Source organism: Apiospora phragmitis, assembly GCF_038363925.1.
Source record: "Apiospora phragmitis strain CBS 135458 chromosome Unknown utg000002l:1.0-5516284.0:1.0-5523493.0, whole genome shotgun sequence".
Taxonomy (NCBI): Eukaryota; Fungi; Ascomycota; class Sordariomycetes; order Amphisphaeriales; family Apiosporaceae; genus Apiospora; species Apiospora phragmitis.
The window spans coordinates 5,088,562-5,103,546 of record NW_027117400.1 but is presented as its reverse complement, the minus strand read 5'-3'; the positions used below and the strand labels follow the sequence as shown (position 1 = coordinate 5,103,546).

The window sequence follows — 14,985 nt, the reverse complement described above, 5'->3', positions numbered from 1 at the left end:
TCCCGGTTCTTTTATTATATTACCTTAAGCCTTCCGCGTTAATCGGAAGTGGTTACGATTATTTCGGACGAGATTTAGCTTATAAAAAAGCCGGTCTTATTAAAGTTATAGATATCCTTTTTTTAAATCCCGTATTTATAAATTATATTTTATATAAAGGTAAATTACGCGCGATACGCGTCGGGATCTTTATAAAAGACTTTTTAATAATCGATTCTTCGATTAAAACGCGTCCGGAGGTTTAATTATTATTATATAAAGTTAGAGGCCTAATTAATGCCGACGCGTCCCGCGTCGCGTAAATTAAATAATCGATTCGCTATATCTTTTATATTACTTAACCGGGGAAGAAACGATCGCGTATTTAAATTAATAATATATTAAATAATCGTATCTTTTTCGGAATTTAAAAGCTTTTAAAAATTCGTAAATATTTCGCGTTATATAAGTTAATTATTTCGTTTACGTTATAAAGTTTTCGATAAAACGTAATAAATTAATACAGCTTTTCGTACGTTTAAAATTAAGTCTTTTTAAAGCGTTTAAAGCGTTAGAATTATATTACTTTCTTTTTAAAGTTGTAGTATTTTCGGACGTAAAAGAATATAAAAAAAGGTTGAGGCTATAAGGAAATTTATAAAAATGGGACATTCGCTTGTGTGGGACATTAGCTTGTAGGATACGTTAAATTCGTTTTTAAATATAACTTTACTTTTTAACCTCCGCTTAACCCGTTGTATATTAGTTATACGAATAAATCGCTATCACGGTACGATTTTTATTTTTTAATGTATTTTAATAATTTTTTTATTAAATTTAGCTTAAAAATAATTAATTTAAGCTTCGAGGTTCGCGATTTTATTTATTTTTTTATTAAGGGCTTTATTAGTTTTATAAGTAAAGAGTTTTTAAAAAGGGAGGTTAAAAATAAAATTTATAGCGGCTAATTTTCGATTATTATTTTTTAATACTTAATTATTAAAAGGTATTTTAATAAGCGTTAAGGTTAATTTAATAACGAAATTAAGTGTTAATTCTTTATTAATTATTAAGGGTAGTTTTAAATATAGTCGGGTAATATTTTTATTTTTTAAGATAATATATTTCGATAATAAAGGTTTTAATCGATCTTGCGGATAAATTTTAATTATTAAAAAAGTTAAAACGTTAATTTTAGCTTAGCGATATACTTTTAATATATTTAATTTAATAAGTTTAAATTTAAAAACTGCGTTTAAATATACTTTTAAAAAAGATTTAACTTTTTTTTAATAGCTTAAAAACCTTTATATTTAAAACCTATACGATATAATTATATATAATTTATAAAAAATAAGTTATATTTTATTAATAAAATAAAACTATAAAAAATAAGCTATATTTTATTAATAAAATAAAACTATAAAAAAATTTCGGTTATATATAAATTATAGCCGTTATAAATTAAAATAATTTATTTATTATTATAACGAGACCGAATATAAAGAATAAAAATATTTTAAATTTAATTTAATATTATAAAATTATTAGTCTACCTTTTAGGCGATATTTTAAACCGCTAGTTATTTTAAAGATAGCTATCTTAGTTTAGAAACTACTAGCTTTAAACGTTGGCCCCTTTAAAAATAATTAGCGGCGGGAGGGCTACCCTATTATAGCTTATATACTTTAAAGTAATAATTTATTCCCTTTTTTCGACGTTTTTTTTTTAAAAATTAAATAATTAATAGTTTCGGTAATTACTTAATAATTACTATTAACGCCTTAGCCGATACTTATTTCGTTAATATTATAAAAACGTTTATAAGAGATATTAATTAATTTTAAAGTTATTAGAACAGCCACTCCAGGGGTTTCCAGCACCTTTTAAAAGGGGCGTCACGTACGTGCGACGCACGGATCATTAGCCCCTCATACGAAAAGGTAAGCGCTGGCGGCTTCCCGTTAATTAATAAATAGAGGAAATAAATAAAATATAAACACCGTTTTAACCCCTACGTAGTATACGTACGTATTAAAAAACTTATTTAATATTAATTAATAATTATATAAAATAATTATAAATTAATAAGAGTAAAAAAACGGTTTTACGTTAATATATAAATAAGGTAACCGTATTAAATAGCTTAAAAAAATTCTTAAATTTTTAAAAAAAGTAAAGCTACTTTTTTCGTATAAAATCTAAATTTTATTTCTTTTAAAAAAATATTAAAAAAAAGAAACTAAGTTATAATACGGTTAAAAAATTAGTTAAACTATATATTATTTTATATTTAAAAATAACGTTATATAAACTAATTAAGTAATACTTTAATAATAATATCTACCTTTAATACCCCCTAACCGGGCTAGGATCCTAATATTGAACAACTTAAAGTCCCCTAAACGTTCAAGCCGTCCAAGGTATTTAAAAACAAACCCGAGATCACGTATAAAAAAACTATAGCGATTACGAGAATAAAACTCGGGGTTTAAAAAATAAATACCGACTTCGAGAAATAGGATAACGAGCCGGACCCGACGTTACCCGAAATAATAAAAAAAGAATTAATAATATACGCCGCACGATGCCTTTATAATTATTACTCTTTTAAAATTATAAAAAATACTTTTACGAAATAATTCGTTTACGATTTTGTTAAATAAATAAAAAAGGTATTTAAAAATATTAATCGTATATTTTTAAAAACTTTCTTTATATATTTAAAAAAGAACGGAATCGATACTCTTAATAATAATATAATAATTAAGAAGCTAATAAAGCTTACCGTATATTAATATATTTTATCGCTTAAGCCGGAATAATAACGCCGATCCCCGACCGTTTAAAAAAAAAGTATTATATAAAACCTAATAGAATAACCGGCTAAAAATTATATAATAAAATAAGAAACGCGGGAGACTTATACGGTATAACTAGCCGTATAATTAAACCCCGATTACCGGTATCCCTCTTTCCCGGCTATATATCCCGGTATACCCGGTATTAAAGCCTTTTAAAATATTATTCTTTTCCCCGTTCTTAATTAAATATTTAACGTTAATACGTAAACGTTTAACTCGGTATATATTACTATATATAATATTTTATTAACTCGAATTATTTATAACGAAAAAATAAATAATTTTAAAATCGTTTTATTTTTTAAAATATAAAAAAAGATTAACGATTATACCGGCGTATTATATAATATTTTTACTAATAAAGTACGACTTTTTATCAGGACCTACCGCCGACTAAATATTTTAGAAAACTAGTATTACGCGATTTTTCTGGATATCCTAACCGGCCGTGCGGTAAACTTTTATTTAAACTATATCGGCTTAAATAAAAAATAAAACCAAATATATACTAATTTCGATAAATATTTTAATAACTTAATAACTTATACCCAATATTATATTTATATAATTAAAAATAGAAAACCTTAAGAAATCGTTTTTAAAAATATTATTTAATAAGCTAACCCGCGTATAACGAGCTTTCGGAATAGAATTCTAAAAAAAAAGCACCTTTATATTTTTATCGTACAAGCCTGCCGAGGAGTTCCCGAGCTCGAACCGGCCCTTATCCACCGGCAGCTAACGTGCGAGGGTCTATTTTTTAACCTCCGAGCCTCGTTAAATACCGTAATAGACCGAAAAATAATAACCGGCTATTTAACGGAAGGATTACCGCCGAAAATAACTTTTAAAGCGTATATAATTAATAAACGCTTTATTAATAACTATACGAAAAGAAATAGGCCGTTTTATAATAATAAACCTTTTTATAAAAATAAACCGGTATTTTTTAATAATTAGAATTAATAAATAATAACACCGTTCCGATCTAAACTAATATATAGAAATAAGCCGTTTTAAAAAAAAACGTGCCGAGTTTATTAAAAATAAAAATATTAATTAATAAACTATTCGTTTAAAGAGTAATCCCGGGCACGAACTTAATACTTTTAAACTTACGAAGCTATTAGATAAAATCTTTTCGTATTAAAAAAATACGAGATATTTATATAAAATTAAGAAGGATTATAAAAAGATTTTAACGACGAGGAAAATTACGACTATATTAATTTAAAAGATGTATAATAAGGAATTATTTATTTAACGGACGTTACGTTCTTTTACCGGCTTATAAAAAAAGATATTTACTTTTTAAAACTTACCGTACGAGCGGATTAATTTAGTTTAAACGGCTAGTATAGCTACGTATACTAGGGTAAACTCTAGGATATCGGTACCGCATGATTCTCGATAATTAGTAAGCTTTAAGCCGAAGCCTATATACGAGAAAACCCGGATATTTAAATTAATTAGACTCTCGGATTAGCCGAGATTAAATTCGGTAATTTATTTTTAATATTATTAATCGGTACTTTTAATATATAAAACTAATTAAAAACGATAAAATATTATATTTTTAAAATTTAAACCCTTTTTTTATTATTATTATATAATATTAATAAATTTAAAACGTATTATAATAATATTTTTAACGTTATTATATAAGCCGATAAAAAGATACTCCCGGTTATTAAGAAATAAGGATATCTATTCTTTAATATTAATTATATAGAAACGACGGTACACTTTACCGAAACACAGCTCCGGCACCTCTACCGTCGATTCGGACATCCCTGCACGGAAAGGCTGTACAACCTCTTAAAAAATACTAGCCACGATAATATCGAGACTTCTATCCTTAACGAAATCTAGAAATTCTGTTCTTAATACTAAACGCACGACCCGGTACTACGGCGGTTTAAATTCTTATTTTAAAACTTATATAATTTTAATTATAAAATTATTATCGATATTATATATATTAATAAATAAAACGTACTATACGTTATTAATATTAATATGTTTTTTTAAGTAGTTATATTCTTAAAATTATTTAGCGTACGAAACACCTAAAATACGCTTTATAAATACTAAATATACGTTTATTAAAGCCCTCCGGACAATATTTCGCACGACCCCGGAACTTATTTCTAAAAGGAGTTTCGAAATTATATATAAATAAATATTAATCGAAGCCTATTAAATAATAAGAAAGATCGAGAGAGTGTACGTTCCGTTCCGCCGAGCGTACGATATTTTATAAAAAGAACTAGGTAACCGTACAAACCTGGAAACGGTCCTCTAAATAGTAGTAAAAGCCTTAAACGATACTGCCGGCCCGGATGGGCTCGTCCCGACACTTTTTATCTTCGGAGTATATCCTTAAATTAATACGAGTTCGCCTTCGTCGCCGGAAATTTAAGCGAGAGCGGAGGCCGTACGAAAAGCGATAAAAATATTATAAAAGATTTAAATAGAGGTTAATATTAATCGAGCTTTAAATACCTAGAGCGGATTATATATTTATAATATTTTTATACTCCCGCTTTATACGGAGGTTCTTATATAACGAGAGAAAGGAGGATAGACCGGACCGTACCTGATCGCCGTAATTGAAAACCGTATAGTCCGAGTCGATATATTAAACGGCCCGAAGGAGTTCCGGGTTACCTAAATTAAGCTATATTTCCGGGAACCCGAAAAACTTATAAAAAATACGGAAGGCGAGGATAGTATTACTTTTAAAATAAAGAATAATACTACTTCCGAAATAAAAAACGTTATTATTATAAAATAGCTCGAAACTCCCGCGTAATAAGGTTAAAGCCGATCTCGAAAGTATTTATTTTTATATAACTCCTTAATAATATTCTTTACTTAAAAAAAATATAAAAATTACGACCTAGTTATTAAATTCCGGAAAAATAATATAATTACGGTTTTTAAAACCCCTTTTTAAAAATCGGATACGAAAGAAATAAATAACCTCGCCGTATAAAAGGTATTCGAGTTTATCCGATTTAACCCGAAAGCTTATAGTAATTACCGGATTTTTAAAACCCGGCTTATACGGGAGATTAAAAAAAAGAATATTAAACCGTACAAGAAATCCAGGCTCGTTATTTAAAGATACAGAGATACGGAAAAAGAGAAAATCCTTACTTAATCGTTAATAATTTAAAGAATAAATTAAAAGCTAATACTCGTATTAGGACCGACCCTTATTTAAAACCTCGGAGCTTACGAAAAACTACGGGATATTACTTAAATATATATTTAATCGTATAATAAATTTACCCGTATAATATACGTAAAGCTTTTAAAAAAGTTTAAGTTTTAATATTTTAAAAAAACGCTCTTATAAATCGTATTATTATTATACGGCTTAATAAAATCCGAACTATATTAATTTAAAACGTACTATAAATATTACGTATAAAATTTAAAAATAACGGTTTTTATATATAATCTTTATTTATTTTTTATAAATAACGGCTTAAAATTTTTTAAAATTATTATTATATAAATTAATAATACCTTTAGCTTCGCTATAAACCTTTTTTTTAAAAAAAAATTAAAAAGTTAATAAAAATAGCGTTTTATATAAAGCCGAAAGAGACCTTAATAAAAAATACGCCCGTAAAATTTAATAGAAATAAGATCTTATTAAAAACGTACGATATCTTTTTTTAATAAAAAAAATAAATTAAATAACTCTAACTTATAAATTTAAAAACTACCGACTAAAATTAATAATATATCTCTTAACGTACGAAAAAGGCGTATATCGCCTTAATCTGCTAGCCGGAGGTAGCGTACGACCTGTCGGTCGCAGCTTAGGTATAGGCCTTTAAAAACGAAAATATCGAGCACTTAAACGCCCGAATCGTCTAATAAATCGAGAATTTAATACGAAAACTTCGGTATATCCTTTTCGATTTCTAATATACGAAAATATATATCTTTATTAACGGCTCGTTTATAAATAATAAAAACTTAATTTCTTAACTCGGATACTTTATTATATTCGGTTAAAAGATTAAGTATATAAAAAACCGATTCGAAATTTAAAATAATATTATTTATTAAAATTTAACGAAATATAAAAGAGTTATTCGAAACGTATTTATTAATAAACTATATAAAATAATTTCCGGTATTAATAGCGGTATTATATTAAATACGATGCTTAAAAAGATTATATAGAGCTTAGGATTTTAAGAAATTCTAATAATCTTTTATATAAACTCGAGGTCTTTATATAAATATTTAATAAAACTTAATATAATAAACGAAAAGCGATTAATAATCGATATTATATCGTTTTAAAAATTATATAAAAAAAAGGAAATAATAAAGATTTATTAAATAAACGAACGAGATAACCCGGCGGACGCTTTTACAAAGAAATCCTTAAATAAAGCTTTTAAGTAACTTATTTTAATAAATAAACTAACTATACGAATAAAAGCGTATATTAAAAAGCTTCGCCTATATAACGAGTAAACGAAAAATAAAGAATAAAGGGGAAAGAAAAAGATCTTCCCTTTAAAAAGAAAAACTGCTAATATTAGAACAGCCACTTTAAAAGCTTCTAGCACCTTTTGAAAAGGGCGTTACGTGCGTGCAACGTACGGATCATTAGCCCCTCGTACGAGAAAGTAAGCGCTGGCGATTTCCCGCCAGTTAATAAATAAAGGAAATAGATAGAATATAAACACCGTCTTAACCCCTACGCAGCGTACGTACGCACTAAAAAGCCCATTTAATAAAGGTATTAAATTTATTAAAAAAAATACTAATATTAACGATAATTACTTTATTAACGCGGCTATAATTAATTATTTTAAATTTAATAGTTTTAACGAACTCGTTTTTAATTAAAAATTAAATATATTAATATTACTTTAATATATAAAACGTCTTAGAAACGTTTAATATTTATTAAGCTATATATTTAAACTTAACGAGCGTTAGCGCGAAGCTTAGTCTCGCTTAGCCGATAGCTTAATTTACTAGTTAAGTTTTAATAAATAGTAATAATGCCTGCCGGTCTTTATTTAGCTCTTATCGCGTCGGTATACCGGCTAGGCGCCGTAAGACGTAGGATCGGTCGGTATCTTATTTATAGACGGCTTCGCGAACACCTAGTTCGAGCTTTACGTCACGTATCGTAGCCTGCGCGCGTTTTTAAGTATTAAATAACGATATAAAGAGATAATTAAAAAAAACGAATAAAATAATAATAATATATATAATTAAGAGGTAAAGGTGGTAAAAGAAATCCATATTATTATTTAAGGGTTCAACGCGTTTATAGAGCGAAACGCGGTGGTCCGTGAAGGGGTGGTCCGTGGAGGGGTGCTTTAGCTTACTATCGAGGAAGAACCCAGTCGTGGCAGCGCAACTCGCTACGCCACCATCTAAGCACACAGCGAGGTTCTTAAAGCTCCTACGGGGAAGTAAATATCGAAGTTGCCGGATCTAGTAATAGCACAATACAGCAGTTCAGGGCCAGTTACTTGTGTCTCTGCAATCGTCCCCTGCGAGAAGCGGCCGGTCATTGCGGTATTGTCCTTACTGCTTCACCTCGGTCGCTGCTCGCTATGCCCGCCTATTACCCAACAGCGCGGCCCCTGACGGGTTAGTGACCTAAGTCTTCTCGCTCAAATCCTTTCGCCCAGGAAGATGAAGAAAACTGCAGTCAGTTGGTATAACAACGATTCTATGATAGTCACTTCACGAGCTTAAGACTGCAGCCAGGGCTTTAGTGTCAATGAGTTTTGGTTCTATCCTACAAAGTTGTTTTCCCGAGTATCCCACGCATATCCAAACCATACTGAATGTGTTTTTCATCAGCCAACTGTGGGAACAACCGACCAAGACTCGGCAGTAAACTGCAGTCTCTCCGATGTCCTCAATTCCTCCGGGTCGAGATAAATCCTGAGGCCCAAGTTGGCGGAACCAAGATTGTAAACCCGGAATATGACGTAAATCGTATCTCTGTTACTCGCAGTGGTGGTATTCTCTTGCATCTAGAAGATAAGCGGTCAGCATTTTGTCTCGCTCCGTTTCCAGGCATCCCTCGTCCAAGGGGAAACTTACTCTCCGGTACTGTGCCTTGCTCATGTAGAACGGGGTGTCGCAAGTCGAGGTGGTCGTCTTCACCTCCAAGAAGTACCGCGGCCGTTTTCCTACCCACGCTTCCTGCGCCAGGAAGCCGCGCTCGATGAGGCACTCCGTCAGCGCTCCCTCGGTGTCGCTGTAAACCAGGTCCGAGGTCTCTCTTCCCAGCCAAGGAGCCATCGTGCGGTACTCCGGGTGCACGGTCACGTGGCTGCGGATGTTACTCTGCCAGTTGGCTCTGGAGAAGCCGGGCAGGCTGCGCGGCTGGGTTAGATTGGCCAGGAGTTCGAATACCTGAAACATATCCGTTAGCAAACTCAAGTGAGGAACATAGAGAACTGTTCGACTTGGACTTACATAAAGCTCGCCGGCCGCCCCAACCTTGATGTCTCGTTCCATCTGCGGTAAGGAGCCCAAACCCCAGTTAGATGAACCAGCACCTCCAGGAACCCTAGATAGCAAGAGGCTCATGTCAAAAGTCCCTCTGTTGGGTAGTGTGTTCCGTCTCGCCTGTTCAATCACATTGCCTAATAGGGCCACATAAGCTTGAGTCGCCACCCGATCCGGTGCCGGGGTGGCACCACTCGGGGTCGCAGATGGCGAGATGGACGACCGCCTGTTAAATAATTCCCGGAGATGACGTTCCGATGGTGAGAACAATGAGCTTCGATCTGGGGATTCCTCGCCCGCTGCGCCCGGAGGCAAACCGGCGTTGGATGTGCTTGGCGTGTGAAGGCGGCTAGGATCGCTATCAGCGGTTTCGGATCCCTCTACCGTTTCTCTAACTGGTGTTATCGGAGACGCTGGCTCGGTCAACGCGTCTTCATCGGTGTTGTCAATATCGATCATGGATATGCCGTTGTCGTCCAGAGCCCTGTCCAGCCGCGAGCGCGGGGCAAGCATGACATCTCGGGTGGCCGTCACCCCGTCTTTGATGACATCCCTGTTACTACCTGATGATATGTGCGTCACTGGATGCTCCATCATCCACTCGAACAGTTTTTGGGAGAGTACATTGGTGAAGATGTACTCCTGGTCGTCTTTGCTTTGTGGCACGTAGACTTTGAGCCTTTCGCTTCTCACATCAATGTGTAGGGTCTGGATCCTGCCCGGCACCTCGTGCGAAAGGCCGTCTTGAGTAAGAATGAGATCTGATGAGATGCCATTCGTTTCAAAGATCTCGGCGCTCTTCATCCTTTCGTAGAAGAGGCGCTGGCCGTTCAGGCCTTGCACGCGAGGACTGCTGAAGTGATTCGCGATTCTATGAATGGGAAATGTTTAGCACCCTTGGTCCACCATACTGTGTGGTCGAAACTAACCTGAGAAGGGCATGAGCCCGGTTGCTGATTTGGCTTTCGGGATTCGACGTCGGATTTGCGGCACCTCCATGAAAGGAAGTCGCCTCGCCTACGCACTTCGACAGATACCGGGTCTCGAGGCCTGCCCATTCCAGAAAGGGTTGGAGCCGCACCACTTCTTCCAAGCTGAAGTCCAAGAACTTCACTTTGGTCTCGAATACTGATCTGAGGGAGTCTCGGTCGGCGACGAAGAACTCCGTAGCTCCAGAAACAATAGTGACGGAGCCAGCAGGGGTCCTAATTGGAAATATGCGGCCATCCACCACGTCGGTCGAACTTGGAGGGCAAAGCGAATCGGGAAGCAAGGAATTTACCGTCTGGATCGACTCCTTGACCTCTTCGCTGATGGCTGTTCTGTTTCTTCCGATTTCTTTCAACTCGTCGACCGCCATTTGTAGATCAACCTGCTTGACGCCGAGGAAGTCCACGAACAAGTCTTCAAACTTGCCGTATTCGTCGTTTAGCGAAATTCTTCCCCGGAGCCTGGCTGCGCTAGACCAGACACACTGCGAAGTTGTGTACCATGCCGAGTCTTCATCAAAGGGGACGTAGATAAGTGCATTCCTCTCGAAAGCATTCCTGGAGTTCAAGTTAGCAGCTGATCAACTAGCCGTTTATATAGGTATCTTTACCGGACTTCTTCCTTGGTTAAGCCAATGATTCGGGGTATCATGGCCTGTAACCCAGCATAGGTCCCGCTGACGGTATCAATATCATCACATTCCGACTCGCGGAGGACCCGCAACTCTTCGATCAAGATATTTGGGTCGCAATTTCCGATTCCCAGAGTATCGGTGAAGAAGCCGGATAGATGTTTGAAATTGGAGAAGCTTCTGTCTTTCTTGTAGAGGCACTCCAGAGCGTGTTTGGAAACCAGATGCTGTGGGGCCTTCCACACACACTCGCTTGGAAAAGCCCAAGTGCATTCCTTGCCATGTCCCGGGATATAGATCCATCTGTTCTCGTTGAAGGATGTTCTGGGTGTGTCAGCTTTTGCAGTCAGGTGTGATGGTATCAAGAACCTACCGAATTGTCTCCGCCTTTGCCCCGCGAAGCTCTATTGAAATGTGCTCGTACAGTTCAAATATCCCGGCTTCATCCTTCCCACCCATGACTGCCTCCACGAAATACTTGAGCATGTCTAGAGCGAAGGCGACATCGGAAGAGGGCGTGCCAACGCCCACTTTGCTCAAGAAAAGTTTCCATTGCAATGGAATGGCTTCAGGGTATTCGTCCATATCCAACCAAAGCCATGGAAAGAAAGAATCAGGCGGAAGGAATCGATCGACCCGTCGCTTGAGTATATCGGTAGGGAAATATGTGAGGTCGAACTGTACCGATCGAGTTAGAATTCGATTTTGAGTTCCACATAACACCCAAGTTTTCTTGAGGTATTGCAGCGAGTCAGCTGTCTTGTTTTGGGAGAACAAGCGCAGACAGGTCAGGAATCTTTCTGGTCTGTATCGATGCAAATATTGTCCCTCTGGGCTGAGTTCATTGATACCCATGTAGACTACTTTCTCTACCTTCAGCTCTTTGTAGAACCACAGAAGCCACGTCAGGTCTTGGCCTAGAGGGGTCGCAGGGCTGTTTCCGAAATATCCGGCATTGACAAAAAGGGGACCATCATAACCGGGGGCACAATCGCCGGGTTTAAACCCCGTCTTGGTTTTCTGAAAAAGTTGCCAGGGACCATACGGCTCCTCATTCTTGATGTACAGAACTTTAGAAGTTGGTCGGGAGAACGTTCCCTCGTTGTCGAGTATCTCTAGCTCTGAGTAGCCTGACTTTTCGTTGCCTTTCAAATGATGAGAAAGGTAGAGGAATTTAAGATGGCACTTCGAGGCAGATAACGTGAGGGTGAGGGGGAAGACCGCTGTGTGCGATGATACTTCAGCAGGATCTTTTCTCGGACAAGGCTTATAGTGGCTTCTTGAACCCCCAAAGCTGCGAACAAGACTCTCCTATGAGGATTCGTCACGTCCTTTGAAACCAGACACAGTCCAATATCTGGAGGGATTTCCATCATTTCGGCGTGCGCAAAGTAGACAGGGCCCCATGATGCAGACATCCAAGTGCCATTATCCTTTGGAACAAGAGGCAGAACCCGAAGTAGCTCTATCTGTTCTTCCCACTTCTGCGTGAAAGGTAGATTGAGTAATTTGGCAACTCGTTCATGCCAGCCTTCCGTTGTAATTGGAGATTTCATTCGAGAAGTGTCTTGCCCAGATCTTGCGTAAGCAAACGCAAGATATCCTGGATTGCTACCGCTCTTAGACCATAGGGAGCGAGCAGGAGGGTGTCCGTTCTAGCATAGCCAGATGAAATAATAGCATCTGTTTCTATATCCTCAAATAGCGGGTTTCCTTCTTCGTCCAGGACACGGTCGAGCAGGCGGAACATGTCACTGATCAAGCGTTGTTGGTGAGGTCGTATTCGGCCCAGTAGTACGGGTGTCTTGCTGAGCCGGGTCGCGATTTTGTCAACCAAGGAGACCCATAGCGCGCCCCACGTCTTATCGGCTTTGTCTGGCAGGTATCGCATCCATTGGTACCTCAAGGTATCGTGCTGGCAGAGTTGAAGGACCGCTTGGATGAACGCATCGGCAACCCCGTCCAGAAGGGTCAAGTTCCGTAGCGAATCCCTGACGATGTCTTGTCGCGCAGCATCCGTGACAAAGTCGGCCTGGATAAAAAAGCTGAAGCCAGCCGATCGCACGGGAAGGAAGACGAACAAGTCCTGGGGCCTGATGATGGGTTCCGATGTTTCCGAGAGAGGAAATGCAAGAATAACCTGAGATTTGGCGTATGCGCGCGAAGACTCTTCGCTCGCTGAGTAGTTCCTATTGTCGTTCTTTGCGAGGTTTGTCACCTCGTGGGTCGTGACATGGAAGTGCTTGGCCTCATTCTCAGTGGTTCCCTTCTTGGATTTGCTTCGCCTCAATACCGAATAGTTCGGCCTGGGCTTCTCAACGGAGTACGAAGCAGATGCCATTCGCACTCCCGTCGCATCATGGAAGGCGACGTTGATCTTTCGCAAGTTCTTCAAGAACAGCAGGAATGTTTCCTGTAGCTCCTCGAACTGAGCTTCGATCGTTTGGCGTGTCTTTTCCATGGCAGCCTCGTCTCCGGTTTCATGGAGATAAAGCGTGATTCTCGTTAGTGTCGATTGGAGCACCTCTTCATCTGCATCTCCCCATATAGGCGATATCATGCCCATGCCGGAATCGCCAGGCTTATGCTTGAAGAAGAAAGAGAAAGCACCGGACTGAATGTGGACTTTCCATGCTGCCATGAAAACAGACTTAAAGCCGATGCCTTTCTCTCCTATGTACCCTTGGGCTCCCTTCTCCCATCTTGGAGCTCTGTCCGACAGAGCAGATCGCAGACAGGTTGCTAGGAGTAAACCCGTCTTCATTGCACTCGACCACTATGCGACGGGGATAGACCCGAAATGAAACGAACGGTTCAGTCCCCAGCCCCTTGGCGTTCTCGTAGCTGTTGTCGTCGGCATTTTGCAGCAGCTCAAATACGAAGCGGGCTTTGCTGGTGTACAGGTTCTTGGACAGACTGCAACCTAGCATTAGGATTCTGATTGATTCAAATCAATGAGTACTGGGCAACTAACGTAATGACACTTGACCCGATCATGAGATCCTTCTTGAGGAAAGCTTCCTGTATCTCGCGACGCAGTTGTGGGTCGACGTCTTTGAGCTTCTCGTCGCTCATATGGCCATGCTCCTTGCTGATCTTTTCCACAAGGGCCTTCGCGCTCTGTCGGTCTTTGGGGACGGTCATTATTTCGGTTGCCAGTTTGGACAGCAAAACTGCCCACGACTCAATTTCGATGATTGCTCTTCAGGCCATGGACTGATATGAACGGCTCAGATGCGAAAGACTTGGGAATCGTGTCAAGAGGAATATTGATTGAGAATCTGATCCTTCCATGGTTTATCTTTTCATCAAGTATTTAGGTTAAGTTTGGAGAATGACTGCTGGGAAACGAGCCAGGCCCCCTGTCCCGGGCCAGCCTACTGGTTGCCCCCCTCATCACCATCCGATGAGGTTGCATGAGCGTAACGGGAATTGATTGACAGTTGGTTTGGGCTGAGCATGACAATCGACTCGATGCTCGTCGCGAAGAGTAACCGGGCGCGTAAAAGTGATCCTTCGGGTCGGCCCACCTGTGATGACCCTGGACTCTGCACCCCGGCCCCAGCCTGTTTCGCATGACAAGGCATCCTCCTCCCGGCTTGCCCAATCGAATGCCTACAACGTACGTGGGGTATGGTAGATTACCGTAGCCGCTGCAAGTCTAAGCCCCTTTGTTGGTTCGAGGAATCAACCACCTTGTAGCAGCTAGGGGCCGGTTTCTAAACCGGCCTTGCCAATGCATACAGCCAAACTCTTGAGCTGTAGCTATTTGGTGGGTGAAGCATCATAATCCGTATTGTTCATGGACTAGGCTGCATGGCTGGCATTGGTATTCCTGGTAAGAGTTGCAGTTTCAAAAAGGTATTGGAGGCGCGATTGGTGAGGAGGAGATAAGTCACATAATAGGCGCGATAACGGTCGGGCATGAATGATAGTCGAGAATATGCATGAACACGGCAAACCGATATGCAGCCGCCTCGCTGTCACTGTAGCCACTATCTGTC

The 14,985-nt window shown here is 38.1% G+C and overlaps 1 protein-coding gene across 1 annotated transcript; it reads right to left on the bottom strand.

Annotated features, from left to right (window-relative positions):
- Window positions 1-8,699: 8,699 nt before the first annotated feature.
- PG994_002365 (uncharacterized protein) lies at window positions 8,700-14,125 on the bottom strand (the record flags this gene model as incomplete). The annotated part of the gene is made up of 9 exons (XM_066853774.1): window positions 8,700-8,879; window positions 8,950-9,264; window positions 9,328-10,231; window positions 10,290-10,907; window positions 10,961-11,305; window positions 11,355-12,292; window positions 12,597-13,692; window positions 13,793-13,897; window positions 13,956-14,125. The coding sequence occupies 9 exons, from the start codon at window positions 14,123-14,125 to the stop codon at window positions 8,700-8,702; spliced, it is 4,671 nt and encodes a 1,556-aa protein (XP_066721915.1).
- Window positions 14,126-14,985: the final 860 nt, after the last annotated feature.